Source organism: Fringilla coelebs (genome assembly GCF_963513975.1).
Source record: "Fringilla coelebs genome assembly, chromosome: 7".
Lineage (NCBI taxonomy): Eukaryota > Metazoa > Chordata > Aves > Passeriformes > Fringillidae > Fringilla > Fringilla coelebs.
The window spans coordinates 10,744,463-10,761,484 of NC_140035.1; the positions used below are offsets into that span (position 1 = coordinate 10,744,463).

Consider the following 17,022-nt stretch of genomic DNA (forward strand, 5'->3'; position numbering starts at 1 on the left):
TCTTAACTGGTATTCCAACTTAGCAGTTCTCACTCCCACTATAAAACTGGGGAAAACAGTGGAAGTGGACCAGCACACAGAGATTAGCTTCAAGGATCCTTCAGAGAGCTCTTTCAATGGTACTAGACCTTCCACAGAGAGTCCCTGGGTTAGCAGGGACTTCTCTTTATGCAGAGGTCAGGCTCCCATGCCCTTCACAGTATCTGAGTAACAGGACTAGCTGGAGGGCACACTGATACTTGCTTCGAGCAAAAGCAAATGAACACACTTACAGATCAAACTGCTCATTCGGTCAAAGGAAGAATAATCCACCAACAGTCCCCTGTGTGACCCACCTACCTAAAAAATCCATTGAATGCAATTTCAAGTAAGAGAATAGAAACAAATGTGACAGGAGAAGTGGGAAATAGGATTCTGCAGCTCCCACATTCAACAAACCGAGTACACCTGCACACACACTCTTTGTAACTGCTTTACCTGACTGACATGCAACCAAAAATCCCCTTCAGCAGACCACAGATATACTGTCTTTACCAAAAGAAAATATACTCTGATAGCTCTGACTTCAACCCCAGCCTGAAGGAAACTCCAGCTCTCCTAAATCAATGAGATACTTTCCATGGATTCTGGCAGTCACACTACTCCCTGTTTCCAGCTGTACACGCAAACACGAACTTGATCACTTTTATCCTCAGATGTCTGTGGTCTAGGAAACATAATACCTGGTATTCCATGTTCATTCACCACCCAGAATGCCCCACTGCTTTCTCTATGGCATTGCTTGTAGGTGTCCATTCCCATACAGGACCTCTGCCACACCAGTAACATAGTGAGGTCCCTGAGGACCTTCCTTCAGTGTGAGTGTGAGTCGATGAAGCTGCCACAGCACTGAGCTACACTAGCACACACCAAGACTACTTATCTAAAAGCCTTTCTCAGGAGCAGCCTGGCAGCACACCTGGTGACACATCCTATCACTGGAACGGTCTCAGATGCACTTTTGCTGCCTGTCTGCCTTTGGTGGGGCTGCTGTGGTACAACATCCCAACAACTTGTCAACAGAGAGGAGAGTTCATCCCATTTTCCTGCCTCTCAGTTGCTACTGTGAGGCTTGGGAGGATTCAGAGCTTACAGCAGGATCCATTTATTGCATTTATGTTTCTGTCTGCTTGCACAGCTAATATTGAAAAGATTTGTCTTATCACAAGAGACAGCATGTATCAGTCACCAGACAGCAACCAAAACACTTAATGTACAGAGTAAAAAGGATCTAACGGGTGAGGATGACAAACAGCTCCAGAAGAAATTTGTTTTACAGTGGCATTATCAGGGAAAGGAGCTAGTTAGGAAAAAAATATAAAAAATCATGTAATTTACAATGGAGTTACAATGTAAAAAGCTGTAGACTTAGAGGCATTAACATCCCAAATGACATCCTAAGACTAATAATACATGGGGAAAGGAAAGATGAGGACAAAACAGCAGAGATGTTCTACCTTTAGGACAGCTGCATCAAGTTCTGCTCACCCTCAGCACGCACAGACCTCAACTATACACTGGAGAGGAGGAGAGAGGGGTGAACATTTTGAACAGCTAATGAGTGTAATTGACTCTGCTAGTTTCAAGAATTCCTGCATGCCAAATTCAGTCATGTAGAAACAGATGTGGTTAGAGGATGGGGGATTAAAGAGATTTAATTCATCCAGCCTCTCCCTCTCAGCCAAGACAGAAAAAAATTAGATGTGTAATGTCTTCTGGCAGGAGCAGGCAGTACATTGCCTTGCCCTCAATTCTTCATGCAGTGAAGAGAACTTCCTCTCTTGCTTTAAACAGGGAAGAACAACACCCAAACAATCCACGGCATTCTCTAATCACAGAAAGCAGGGGTCCCCAGGCTGCTGTGTTAGAGGCCACAGCAAGGTCCAGGGCACAGCACCCCTGGTGTTGCAGAACCAGCTCCTCTCCAGTCCTGCCATGCTATGGTCAGGACCTGTTTTGACCCCATGGCACAGACAGAAACACCATGGGCTGTAACCAGCTGTGACAGCTTTGAACCTTAAACCTCTATTCAGCAGAGTACACGACATGCTTCACCCAGCACATGCTGCTAAAAACAAGCCAGTTTTAACAGGAAAGCTGATCCATAATCGTATACATGGACCTAGGTTTTAACCTGAAAGAAAATACAAACAAACACATCCTTGTTCTTTTCACTCCTCTGAAGTATCATGCAGGAAGGATGCTAATAACTAGACCTGCCTAAATTTCACACATACACTCCTTACAACAGCCAACTTGAAAAGGATTCAGGGTTTAGAGCAGGACCAATTTATTGAGTTAGTCTATTCCCCTTGCTAGTACTAAGCAGATCTGTACTTCAGTGAGTTCTCTCCATTTTAGAAGAAGGGTAAAACTCTCCTTGTACTTTATACTCCAGAAAAGGCTTCATCATCTAATAAACAGAGCCTGGATACTGGCATTGTGGCTCTCTTGAGAATTAGACATCGTGTAGCAAAAGCAACATGTGAACAGACATTCCAGGTAAGATCAAAGACTTACCCAAGCTTAGGTCTTCAACAGCAGATGACTACAGCTACCTGAGGAAAAGATAGACTAGTACTTATAGTTCTTATATAGCTTACACTGGCACATGCTTTCAATTTCTGGCAAAAAGAAATTAAGTTTATGGATTCTGCACCAGCTGTTGTATATGGACCTCTGTGTTTTATAACTACCAATGAGCCTATCTGTTATGACTATCTAAAACTGTTTTTCAGACTCCTAAGTTCTTGGCTTTCACAATGTGTAGCTACAAGTTTCAATTTTTATTTTTTTAACATTGCAGTTATTTGTTTCAGATCAACCATCCCAAAATGCCACTGTTGCCCTCAAATTTGGAGAAAAGTAATTGCTCCCTTTTTTAAGCTACTCACAATTACAGAAATATCAAATTCTACTGGAATTTCCTCCAGCTGTCCTTTTTAGTATTATGAGAACCTAAGCCCTTCTGCAAAGAATTGGAAATACGTTTTTTAAACTATTCCTAATAATTTTGCATCACTGAATTTTGTTCTCTTGCCTTCCATCTCCCTTTCCTAGATACCTCAAACTGCTCAGATCTTAACACAGGTCTCAGCAGCAGGAGGTTCTGACTGACAAGTAACTTCCCCCTGCTGTGAACACTGACTGACCTATCCTTTACTCCTCATTTTTCTAACAATGAAACCACAAGGGCATCTCTGCTAATTACATCAGGATTTTGTTACTTTAAGAAATGAAAAGCTTTTCTAAAAACCTGAGTACACAATCAGCTGGATCAGCCACATCTATGAAATTGCTGATCACTCCAGAAGAATCCTTTTGCAGTTCTTCAGAGCTGTGTCCATCATTCTCCAAAATGTCATACATATATTAGTATGTCTACTGGATGTCTGGAAAGAAGATCCGAGTTTTATTGCCACAAGTTTCCTGAATGATGTGAAACAAATCCTTTAATCTCCCTGTTCTTCAGTGTGTCCACCTGTCCATAAAATGAGTATGATACCCTATGTAATTGTGTTGCTCTGCTGCTCTGTGTTTGTATGTACTGGGAGACTCCTGACAAACACAGCTGAGAGAGAGAAACAAAGGTCACTGGCCTAACAGAAGAACACAGGGAGAAGTGGAACAGAGGGAGAAATACAGAAAATGTCCAGGCAGTTGTGAGCAGCAGAACAAGCAAACAATTGAATTATTTGATCACTGCCCAGATTTGATCCACTGCCCAATCTGTAAATAATTAGTGGCTGGTTTCACAGGGGCAGTTTAATTGAGAAAGACTCCAGACCCTAGAGTGAGGGAGCTTCAAAATCCCTCTTCCACCTCCAATGGAATCCCACACCCCCATCCATGGGATGCTGCTTTCTTCTTCCCAGCAGGTAGGGCAAAAGGGAAATTCTCATCACAAAACAGCTGAAGGAATAAACGATCTGGTTCTTGTTGTGCTATGATTGCCTCTCAGCCCAATGCTACCTGGAGCATGGCACGTGCTTTCCACTTCCTCTGATCTGTAAGGAAGAGTCACAGGACTAATTCCTGGTTGCAGCACTTTAGGAAGGGCAGGAGAGATGCATCATGTTCAAATCACTTAAATTTAGGCAACTAGCAAGTCTCCCTTAACCCATCACCCACCATGAAGGAAAAAAACAATCACCAGCTGCATTTCCTCACTAAGCACAGAAGCTGCTTTAGGCAGCTGCTGACTGGGCTGGGTATTTACCAATGCCCTTCCTAATGCCAGGCAAGATTTCTGCCACAGGAGATGGGAAGATACACGGCCCTACCCTTCCCATCTCAGACAAATGCTGCATCACAGCCTCAAGTGAAGACTGAATTAATTCAAGTCAGTGCACACTTCCAAGACAGTCCCCCATCAGATACTCTCCAACTCTGGTGTAAAAGCAAGGTCCAGAGCATGCGCACTTAGGAATAGCCACTCTGGCAGACTCCAGCATCTCACACAGGCTTTCCTCCATGCCAGGGCAATGCCCTGAACAAACCAAAAAGGGGAAGTACATGGAATTATATCAACCTGCAGTGATGTCACTGTGCAGAGCCTGGGTTTGCTGCAGGAAGAAGAGAAACAGGAACTGGCCATCAGAGCTGGACAGAGGATTTCTGGAAGCCAAGTCATTGCCAGGCTCCTCACATCAGGATACTCCCAGCACTTCAGCAAGGCTTTGCAAAGGAAAGCTGCACACTTCTGGCCTGCTCACTGTACTTTCAGTCCACCATTCCCACAATCATCTGGATCTACAAATTCATATCATGCCTCATGCCTTCTCTCTTCCCTTGCCCACAGAACGTTGCCTTCCGTTGTTTTATGTCAAGATTTGCCAAAAAAGAAGAAAGGTCATTTATACCTGATTCACTCAAAGCACTTTCATAGGAACTGTGGTTCTATAATCTGATAAAAGATAAGGCCACTCAGCTCTCTTTAAAGTTTATAAACACATAATCTAAGAACCTCAGAGAACTCCTTATCAAAACACAGTATCAGCTAATACTTTTAGTTATGCTACCACAAAGAGCACTTTGTAATCAAAGCAAGAAAATCCTTTTTACCAGCATGTAAGCAAGCTAACTTACAATTTACCTTCCAGTTCAACATGGAGTCAATCTTTTAAATAATAAACAATTTTCCTGGATCTGTGGTTGACAGACATGTATGCACACAAAAACCTTTAGGCCATTGTGACCACTGTTTATGAAGATTAATCCCCTCCCTTTTCTACCTTCAGCATGAAAAAATCTCAAAACCAGTTTTTAATCCACAAATGCCTCATCCACATCTATCAAAACCAAAGCAATAACAATGGAATATTTGAATTTACCTTCAATGTGACCGCTCTGTTATATGCAGTATGAAATGCACCGTCCCTGTTAAAGGAGGAGTGGGGAACAGTGTTAACTTACAGTAACATTACTGGAATTCATACAGCTGCTCTTCCTGACTTCTCACTAACCAGAATAACATTATCCTGCTGAAGCCACAGAACTAAGTAGAATTTACAGTACAGTAGTTTAAGGGGGGATGGGGTGGGGAGGAATGAGAGGAAGGAAAAAGGGAGGGTGCAAACCCAGTGTAAAGAAAACAGTTTCCCAGTAAACAATTTCCTCCCTGACACTTTAACAAGATTATTTACTAAGGCATGATCTTTGGAGATGGAGATACAGCTGCTTGGTGTACCTAACAGTACTCCCACTCCTATTATTTTCAAAAAGAAAAATATCTTGCTGTTTCAGAACACTTGCCTTTCTTCACTCACATTATAAAGGACTATCTCAAGTCAGAAAGGCAGAGAGAGGTGAAGCAAATTGTCCGAGACACATGCCAGCAGGCAAGTGACAGAAAGCAAGGGAACTCAAATCTCAAGGCATCAGCCCCACACACTGTGCAATTTCAGCCTATTGGACATCTCTCCCTGGCCCCACTTGTGCTTTTAGTGTTCTCTGTTCAAAAGCAGAATAAATTTAACTCAACTTCTGTCATAACACATGCTTGCAAACTGAAGAAACAGCAATTAATTTCATAGGATAAAAAATTAGTCATCTTAATGCTGCAGCAGCATGGGGCTGAACAAAGAATAAACACTCTTAGTGGGGGCATCAACAATTATGAACTACAATTCCCAGCCCAGCACTCACTTATAATGGAGTAAATCCACTCCCTTCTCCTTTGAATTAGGATCTACCTTCATCTTCTTGCATAATTTTCGGCTTTCAGTATCACTGCAAAAAACACATATTAGAAGAAAGGTTACCAAAAAAGAAAATCAAATGCATTCAGTCCTGAGAACTCATTGCTGTGGTCAGCAATCATCAGCAATTAATCCAAACTAACAGTAATTTGGAAGCTGTTTAGCTAAGTTTGTGGGAAAAGCATTGTGAAAAGCTCCATTAGTCAATTTAATTTCTCTGTTTGCTTGGTCAGGACACAGTGAACTGTGTTGAATTTACATTCCAAAGCCAAGCCCTACCCAGCAGAAAAGCAGCTCATTTCAGCATGTCCAAGGACCTCAGCAGATCTTCTGTCCATGAGATTAACACAAAATTTAAGAAGCCAAATTTCAGTAAGACCATGCTACTGTTAGAGTGGCAGTCAAAGAGCATTGTTTGTTAAAGATTCAAAGGGAAAGAGCAGGTCAGCTTCTACATTTGGCAGAAGATAATAGAAAGCCAAAAAACCCCATGTTCATGGTATGTCCAAGTCCAAATCACAAGTGTTTAGCCTTAAAAAGGTCCTGCAGAAAACAAAAACCAGTTGAAATTCTAGAGCCCCAAGCCCAGCAACCTCATTCATTCTAGGTATTAAAGATGTGTCCTGGAGCCACACCTGGAAAGCAGAGGCAAAACCAGCTCTTAAAGGAGGAGGGAGGCATCAGCAGACAGACCTGCTGGAGGGGATCTTCAGATTGAATGGGATTGAATTGCTTCCAGCACGAGATTAGGCTTGAAGAAGAGAGAAGGGTCATGGGAGAGAGCTGCAAATACATTTGTTTCAGTGGGCAAGTAAAGAAAGGATCCTCACGGCCTAGCAGCTCTCCTAAACAGTGCAGGAGTGAAGCCATAAGGAGACTTCAAGCTGAAGTGAATAAGAAGTTGGTCAAAGATCTGGGGAGATGAGCAAAACAGAAAAGAGGATGATTCACATTGACAAGGCTGTTCTCTGCATTGACAAACAGCAAGATTAAACAGCTCGGAAACTTGTTCCCAGCAGAGGACAACTTGTACCTTTTACGCAGATAAATCAATTTAGAAAATGAAAACACTGAAAACCCATCAAGTTTAAACTGATTAGAGACAACAAGATGCAAGGCTTGCAAGAGCCCCACCAAATTAAGTGTGCTGCCAGCACTGGTGCTAATTCTCCCAAACTTCTCCACCTGCCTTTCTACAAATGTGAAGAACAACAAACACCAAGTTCACAGTGAGCTGCAAGTGAGAATGCACCTTAGTGGAAACTTCCAAATGCTTCTGGAAACAAGAAGAAATGCGCCATGGACACATGCAGCAAAATCAGAATACTATGCTAAAGACAGAAATGAGCATTTTAAGGACCTAACAAAGCACACAACTACCATGCCAGGAAGGAGCACTTGAAATCTCAATTGAACAGAAGTGTATTTATCTGAAGAGTATTACTGAATTCATGTCAGTTTTGCATTTTCACATCACTGTAACCCATAAACACTTTCTTTGCTTCTCTGTGAGGCTGGAGATCTGAGCTTGAGAACTGAATAATGTGGACACATCTCCATGTAACAAAACTCAACTATGGAAAAAATGCCCTGGATTTGGAGTTAGGCCAAAACGCTGTGTTTGCCACATGGAGTTCATACAAAAAGCCTGCAGCAATGTCAAATCCATGGGTCAGAAACATTCTGTCTTCTCTCCCCTGCAGCTCTCCAATGGTCTAAACCTAAATGACTCGAAGGTCAAGGAATCTATGGAGAAGACACCAGTTTCAGATCATCCCATTGTACAGATTCAGAGGTCTTGTGGCCCTGCTGCAGCTGAGTGCCAGGCAGTTAACTACAGTCAGCTCACACAACAGTCAACATTTGTAAATGCTCTTTTAGATGCTCCCAAATGTTTCCAGCATACAGGTGTATCTGTGGCTATCTCAGCTTTGCCAGGACAAATTTTAGGCGCTTGATGTGAACAAGTGTAATGCTGAAACCTCAGCAACAGGGTCTGTGAAACCCCAAGATGTGCAGAAAATTGTTCTGGTGTAAGCAGAGGACTAAACTGGGTATCAAGAGAATCCTATGCCTGTTCTACCATCTATTTGGTGCAACAACTAACCATGTGGGGAAGAAAGTGTAATTTTCCCTTAGGTGTCATTTAGAGATCTGAATGGATACTAAAATTCTGAAAGGTTTATAGTGGAAAAAAGCTACAAAGCATTATTACTGATCTATACCTATGGGTATGCAACTAGCAACTCCTACCACTTCAACTCTTAGCAATTCATTTTCTGTTTGCATGAGATTCTATTAAAAAAAAAAAAAAGGAAAGATAAGAATAGCTATTTCACTGGATCTAAGTGTGCCCTGCTTTCAGGATTTCTCCATTTGCAGAGATTCACACAGCTGCCTGAATGCACAGCCATTATCACAGGAAAGAAAGCAGCAGTTTGCTCCAGTATGTCTCCTACCATTTAGTGGGCAGATTCTCTGCACCACTGCATTGAGAATTAAGCCTGTTTATGCAAGCTATCTGCACTGATGCACGGGATAGAAGAGGAGCAAATTCCAAGAATAGGAAACATCTAAATATGTATCAGTAATTTTTTCATGCATCAGTGCAGATTTCTTCACATGCCAGACCCACCAGCTCAGATGCTATGCTAACAACTATTCGTAAAAAGCAGAAAAGGAGATGTACGAAATGGCAGAGATGGACCCCTCTGCTTTTCCTTCTGTGCTCACTTACAGAGAGACAAAAATAACCTGCAAAGAGCAACCTGCTCTGATATCACTTGGTAATGACCATTATTCTTAATAAGAGTAAATATCAACAGAGATGCAGCCTGCTTTGAGATTTGTCTCTTTTGAATCTCAGCCAACAGCCTCTCTCTGAAGATGAGCTCCTCAACTCTCACATGGGAGAGGGTAATTAGGACTCCAGTTCTTGCAATTTAATTATATCACTTGAAGAGGCAGTGTAAGAGTTTGTTATAATGACTAAAAGTAAAAAAAAAGCAACCAAAACAGGAAATAAAGAAAGAAAGAAAAAAAAAAAACCAAAAAAAAACCTCAACAAACCACAACCTAAGAAGCCAGAAAGAACCCCAAAATAAGCGCTCTAACAGCCCAGGCCAAGCCACTCCAGACAAAGGCACCAGGCTCAGGAAATACAGCTTGAGGATGAGGTCAGTAATGTGTCCCCAGCAGCCATCCTTGGCTGCCTCTTGCCATTTCTGTCCAAAGCAATTTGAAGCCTGGCAGGTCCCTGCTGTGCTACTGCCGAAGGGACCCTTGCAGGCAGTCCTACAATAATCCAGCATTATCTCCCTGGAAAATCATCCAAAACATCGACCTATTTGCAATACCACAAGGACCTCACCAGCAGCTAGCTATGTGGTAATAAGGTCAAACCTTAAGTGGCACAATGGCACAGCTTCCTTCTACTCCCACATGTTCTCTACTCTTCCCCTTCCACAAAACCAAACCAGGACTTCAAAATGTGCCTTTGCTGGAGAAGTGAAGACATATGACAGCTTGGTAAAAAGAAAAATGAAATGAGAGATCCAAGCTGACCTAAGCAAGAAGTGTAAATAACAACAAAGGTAGCTTGTGCTGCAGAGATCACATGCACACTTCACCCTCTCCATTCCCATCCCCATGTCCTCCACCAGGACGCATTTCTGTCATGGGGGGTTACGATGGACTGGCAGGAAGCCCAACTGGAGCACTCCCTGTAAACCTCTGGGGTCCCTTGTCAGCGTTAGCATGCATGAATAATCCCTTAGCACAGGCAGCCAGCTGTTACCAGGGCAGGAGGGTGGCAAGGGACTCCTGAAGGAGATCTGGCCTCCTTTGGCTCAGCACCAGTGCAGCCAGCTCCCGAAGGGGACGTGTCACAGCCCTTCTGTAGGAGTGGCACAAGATGCTCTGCCTGTCCAGGACTGCCCACAGGTCTGGACACTCATCGCCATAAGGATGGAGAAGCAGGGAAAAATACTGATGGCAGTCCCCAGCAGCAGAAGGAGCAACACAAAAAAAGGCTTTTGCAGCAATGTGTCAAGGTAATTTGGAGAGAGAAAGAACAGAAGATAAAAGCTAGACAGAAGGAACACAAAAGAACACCCAGGAGTTTTGCTGCAGTTAAGTCCACATAGTTTCTAAAACTAAAACAAGTCCAAGATGGATGGATCCCAAGTAAAAAAATGGTGCATGGAGGTGGAAGTGCAAAACCCCCTCCTTGGGGCAAATTTGAATATTGTCCACTTGGGTCCCAAAGGAACATGGTAAGACCAAACATCCTCAGCACCATTCTCTTTCATGAGCACAAATAACATCTTTTGCAGCTTCCTAATTATTTCTCTTATTACGCAATGCTGCCCCTCAGCCTCTCATGAAGGCGAGAAAACAGCCCCACAACCACATCTGTGGGGAGGAAGGATCCAGAATGACTGTCAAATCCCCTCTTCAGCAATGACAAAAATGCCATCCCAAAGCATTCATGTCTCCAGCTGCCAATGTAGCAGCACAGTGTGCACATGCTGTGTGGCCACATCACTTCCACGCCACTGCCCTGGCATCCCTTAACGCTCTTCAATGCAGAGTGCAGCCAGCTTTCTTTTTCACCCATACCTATAGGGCTTCCAGGCACAAGAAAAGCAATTAATAAAAATGCTGACAGAACCAATTCAAGTTACCAGGTCAGTAAATGTGCCTGTACAAAAACTATCTCATTCCTCTATCAGCATACGGTTGTAACCACATGGAACCCACAGACCTCACAGTTTCTAAACAGATTTTCTCTTTTATCTGTACATCTCACCATCTGAAACAGGGCTCAACAATCCATATAAATGATACTTCAGTGGTCCCTTATATCACAGTTGTGCCTGTAGATTCTAATGCAATGGAGGCTCTGTTGTATCCGTGACTGTACAAACACTGTCACTGTCCCAACAGCTGGAAGAGACAAAACTCAGCAGGTAAGGAGAAAGAGCAGGCTCCAAGAGCAAGGGAATACAGCAAAGCAGAAGCACGACTGCCTACAAAGCAAGCATCCCAACACTGGAAAAGCTTCGGAAGGTACCAGTCAAAGCTGTCATCTTGTTATCAGCATGTTCTCTCATTCTCGTCTCCGTTGTTCAGGTGCTTTCATTCTTTTATGTTATAGTGAAAACCATCACAGAGAACTCCAGTTATAACTTCAGGAAAGTTCAACTGCGATTTAGGTCCAGCTATCAGAAGTGAATTATCAAACAGGGTTTCCCAAGCCCAATGCACAGCATCTGCAATACCCTCTGGCTACCTTCCAGAGAATACACTCTCCAGACAACAGACTGATGAACATCCTGGGAAACCATGGAGTTGAGATCCTGCCATACAACTAATTGAGCTTGTGACCCCAAAAAGCAGCAAAAGAAGTGTTAGCAGCAAAAATTTCCTCGAGCCTCCTAAAAGTATGTAACACATTTGCACTTACAAACCTAATCTGAAAGAGAAGTCATTAACAGTCACTTGAAGTTAGATGTGCTCTTACAAGGTTTTGAAATAAAAAAGGAAGTTCATTAGCCATTGTTTGGGACAATATGGGATTTTGACTTGCACTCTGTCTTACCAATTCCACCCTCCAATAAATATTGTGTTGTGGGATCCCTTTACAATATAGCAGTTTGTATACTTTGCTGACCAAGCAAAACCAGATTGATTCTAGCAAAACTCTCCTCTTCTCAGACTGCAGGCATTGCCTGCCTCTCCATCTCAGGCCAGCAATGCCACAAATACTGCTGCTAACAGTATGCCACATTTGTAAGGCTCCTCATCTTCTATAATGATACCACACCTTCCTGTATCACTCTCTCGAGACCGATCCAAAATCAGAAACAAAAAAAATCCTAGGGAAAAAATCACTTCTCAAACCATCAAGCTGGCTTGCACTTCTCCAAAGAGCTGGATGGTAATGGCTTACACCTACTTGAACAGAAAATCCATACTCAGCCATCAATGCAGAAAGGCACTTAGAGACCTTGCTCCTGAGTGGGGTTTAAGGACCTGCAGGCACCAAAATAGGAACAGGACCAGGAGAAATGGATGCAGACATAATGACCACAGGAAGCTTAAACACAAGATCTGTCTTGCAAAAAAAGCAATGTTTTGCACCCATTCTGGGCTCCTGATAGAAATTATCTTCTAGAACAAGTCACAATAGCAACAGGTTTCCACAGCACAGAACAAATGAACCAGGCAAACAGTGCGGCACATGAAAAGCTTGAGTCTTTTAAGGGATGGGGGAGCGTGAAAGCCAAAACCAGAAAATGTACTGGTGGAAAGAATTAAAGATAAGGATTAGCAGATGAATGAGACAGAGTCTCATGTGTAATTTAGGGCCTGATTTTACCCCCTAGAATGCAGCAAAAATCCCCACTTTAAGGGGGGATTGCAATCACCTTGCAGATGATTGCAGCCTTCTGCTCCAAATGCGCCCCTGGAACGTGCCAGGAATGCAAACAGAGTAATCCATGTGCTGTGGAGAACCAGCACCACTTGTCACCCAATACAAACAACTCCCTGTGCCCATCAGTCAATTAGAGAGGCCAAGGATCTAGAGGAATAAGATTAAAAGGAAGTATTTTTGAAAATTAAAACCCATGAGATTAATTCTTACTGCAAGCAAGAGAAAGCCAAAAAGCAGAAGGAAAACCAAGACAAAGAGGCAACACGTATCATCATATCGTCAAGTTAAAACAATTAAGGGAAAAAATTATAAGCTCCAGCCCCTGCAAAAAAGTCAAGGAGTTATAATGAACAGTACTTCCCATGGAAACATAAATTAGCAAGAGGCACTTGGCAGCCCACATACCTGCACAGAAATAAGGTAAACACATTCACAAGAGCTACCAAAGGCTTTGTAGGAACTTCTAAAACCATCAAACACTCAAATTCTTTGCAAAGCAGCAGCTTCCCTCATCCCACAACACGGCAGAGGGGAACACTGTCCTAACGTGGGACGCAAGATGACTACTACTCTGTCTTTGAGTTCACAGGAATCTAAGAGCCCAAAATGCAGGTTTTCAACATGTCACCCATAGGCACACTGATGCTGCAGCCCTTTGTACACCCATTTATGACCTTTAGGTGCACCGTGGGCTTAAAGAGGAGGAATACTAGAAGATGTTTTAATAGAATTATGGGGTGCAGAAAAACAGAGGTGACTTATTTTACATTAAATCTGAGCTCTCTTACTCTTCATTTTGGTCTGAAAAGCAGCAACACTGAAGATTTGATTAATGAGCAACTCTAGGCAAAACCCATGGAATAATCAAGTTTAGGATGAAACAGACATGAGCTCAGGCTCATACCCCAACCACCACTGTGGATTTAGTTAATTGCTCTGTGTTTCTGAATTAATGCAATACATCCGACTGAATGGGTTTAAGTTAGGAACTGAGAGCTTACTCAAAAAAGGAGTTTTTTCAGATTCCTGCATGGTCACTCTTACAGTAAAATAAAAAGACTTTAATGTGAATGAGCATTAACCACAGAGACAGGTTATGACAGAGACAGGAGGAAGGCATCGAAAATCTATGCTGTAAATGCAGTTTGCCCTTTTAAATGGCACTCACACAAGGACCACACTGGCAGTATAACTCACTTGCAAAGCATTCCTGAGGGACACCTGTCTTACCTCCCCTGCACCAGCGGCAAACAGACCCCCTGCTACCTCCCCCAGGCTGGCACTATGAGCCATCCTCTCCTGAGCTGCCCTTCACCTTCAAGGCTACTGTAGGAAAATGCAGAAATACCAGACACCACAAATTGCTTAGATGAAAAGGGCTGTACCAGGGCAAGAGCAGCATTCCTTCTTTCTTTTTTCTCTCTCTATTAGGTCTGGTCAGTTTTATTTGCAATTTCAAAGCTTTTTATCAGCTTTAAAATTCAGCTACAAGTATGAAGGATGAGTAGACTTATTCTCCTAAATAAATCCTACTTCTGAGTGGCTTTACTGGATGAAGGTAAAAACTAGAGAGCAAAATTACTCTAACACCATCTGTACTGCCAGCCTTATTTCTGAAATTTCTCCCTGCTATGTCAAGGCATTAAACACATTCATTTATGACTGTGTGGATAGGTAAAGCCTTTCTGTATCTAAGCATTAGGAAATTAGAAATTTGGGAAAACCTCATCTAAATACAGAAAAATGGTGATATTAGAGAAAACCCCAGAAAAGACAAATACTCTTTAGACTTGGCTCTCTTGTGAAGCAGCATGTTTAGCTGTGTAGGTTTGAATGTACTGCTTTGCCAGCCAAATTATGATATCAACCTTTATGCTAAGTGTCATGGGACTGCTACAATAACAAGTAATTATTGGGGATGGGGACTACAAGAATGATGCTCATGACACACAAAAGGGACTAAAAGAATGACACACAAAAGCAGAAAAAGTGGGATTAAAACCAAACAAAAATTAGTCAGACATTTTAACCAGATGGCATTTCCTCTTCCTAGCAGTCTGATGTGCTAAAGCCAAGCACACGCGCGATGACAGCAGATGGAAATCACACAGCTTTGTTTATGTTTGGGACCTACAGTAAAGAGAACCATGCAAGTTTGAGCAGAGAATAATTACCCAGAGCCAAAGAAATCAGTGTTTTTTTAAAAAATACCAATCCACAATTGGGCAGGAGTTATAGTCAATAAAAACATGAGACAATTCAATAACTGGAAAACCCACGAGTGTTCGCTAAATCATATTCATGATGGAGAGAGCTACCTTCAACCTCTTCAAAGCTGCACCTGACCATAATGTGCTTAATAACCTGCCAAACACATTTTCTTCGTGTCAACAAAGCCATTTTACTTTATTTCCATGTCACCCAAACTAGTTACAATTCTCCAAGTAATATCAGTCCTTGGCCATACTGTAATCGACCACAAAACCCACTTAAGAAGGCTAGAGAAGAACTTTGTAATGGCTATTCTTCAAAACCACACCTCAGGACATCACAAACTGAGACTAGAGCTTTGTCTGCTTTAAATACAAGCAGCAACAATTATGTCTTTCACCCAAAAGGTAATTCCATCTCACTGAGTTCCCAGGCACATAACTTTGTACTTTTTACTTGCCACCACAAGGATTTGACAGGAGTTTCTGTTTTTAACAAAACTCCTCTTTTACTTGACCACATCAGTGCTTGCCTCCAATTCTACCAGGCCTTAAAAAGTTGAGGTTTTGTGAGACTGGGGGGATGCAGAGGCTCTGCAGTACAAACCTCAACCTGCTGCCAGTTAGCAGCAGCCACTCTCTGAGATAGAACATATCACGTCCTTTTGTGCTTTTTTGCAGATATTCTAAGCTTTCAATTCCCTACAATGCCCTTCAATCTTCCCAATTTCTATCAGCCTACAACTAAAAAATAATTCAGTAAATAGCCCAACCTCCTGCTTTCTTACATGCCCATTCCAATTTCACCTGAATGCCCTAAAGAGCACCCATTCATGCTGCTGCAGCATTTTCCCTTTCAAAGTTCTTCACACTCTTTATAAACATTGACTAATGAATCAGGCAATATTTACCCAGTTGCCTGGAAAACAGATACACCTTTTGTAACTGCACAAAGTAACAAGAAGTGACTCATTAGCAGAGTTAAGAACAGAAGCTGTGACTCCAAGCTCCTATTAACATGGCATGTCCCCAGACACGAGCCCCAGAACGCTTGCTCCCAAGGTGCCTGCTCCATCTCTCTGGAACACTGAAGATTTAGCAACCTGCAATGTTGTTCTCCATCCCCAATACCCTGCATCTCATCAGGCATAATTAGTTCAGTATTCTCTTGTCTCTCACACCAGCATTCATTCAACGTCAAACGCCTCAGCAAAGACTTCCTAATTAAAACATGTAAAGGCTAAAATAAAACATATTTTTGTCACATCACTGCTGGGTCTTTCATTCACAATTGAAATAGCTTCACATTTAACTGTGTGCACAGCCACATATGCTATCTCAGCACACAGCAGCAAACAATGACCACTTCAATGATGGGAGCAATTCTCGAGCTGCCCCTTCATCTCTAGGAGGAGGTGTGGATCTGCCTGCAGGAAGGACAGAGCTCTCCCAACTGAGGACCTTATCTACAGTGCCACACGCAGGGGGGTCACGCTCCAGCATGGCACTTGGCACAAGTGAGCCCAGCTGTGCAGGAAAGGCAGGCACATGGCACTTCCAGCCCTACACTTCCCAAGCCCCAGCACGCTGGGGATCTCTGCTACCCTGCCTCCAAGTGACAAACTAAGTGGTAAACTCCTCTATGCGACACTGTCTCAGCAGAAACCAAGTACTTCCCCACATCATGCTGAAAAACTAACTTCCCTCTCTTCCTGAGACCACTCAACCTGGAGCTGAAAGCTCAAAGCTAATCCCTGTCTTAAACCACAGACACAACAGAAGCCAAGGCCAAGGAGCATGGTTTCCATGCAGACCCACATTCAGGAAGTCCTGAATGCCACACTTCCAGCCACAAACCTGCACACTCCCCTCCACCACATAAAACACAGAACATGCTGCTGAAACTTAGCAATCCACACTGATCTCTGCCCATGCAGCAGAATGTTCTTGCCTTCTCTTGAAAATGAGGGGAAGGAGAATTACAAATAACAAAAAAAAGCACCATCAGTAAAGAAAAAGGAAAGAAAAGGCCGCCATCATCACCACAGGGAAGCAGAGGCACAAACCACAACTCTGCATGTATACCAGCCCTGCCAACACTTGGATCCAAAGGCAAAGAAGCCCAGTACAGCAG

The 17,022-nt window shown here is 42.8% G+C and overlaps 1 protein-coding gene across 1 annotated transcript in view; it reads right to left on the reverse strand.

Moving 5' to 3' along the window:
- Positions 1-17,022, reverse strand: part of PDIA5 (protein disulfide isomerase family A member 5) — a 97,217-nt gene that overhangs the window by 62,740 nt on the left and 17,455 nt on the right. Inside the window, exons 4-5 of the mRNA XM_084209260.1 lie at positions 6,187-6,270; positions 5,373-5,418 (exon numbers count right to left, since the gene is read on the reverse strand). Coding sequence (XP_084065386.1) covers positions 5,373-5,418; positions 6,187-6,270 — 130 coding nt within the window. The remainder of the gene's footprint in view (positions 1-5,372; positions 5,419-6,186; positions 6,271-17,022) is intronic.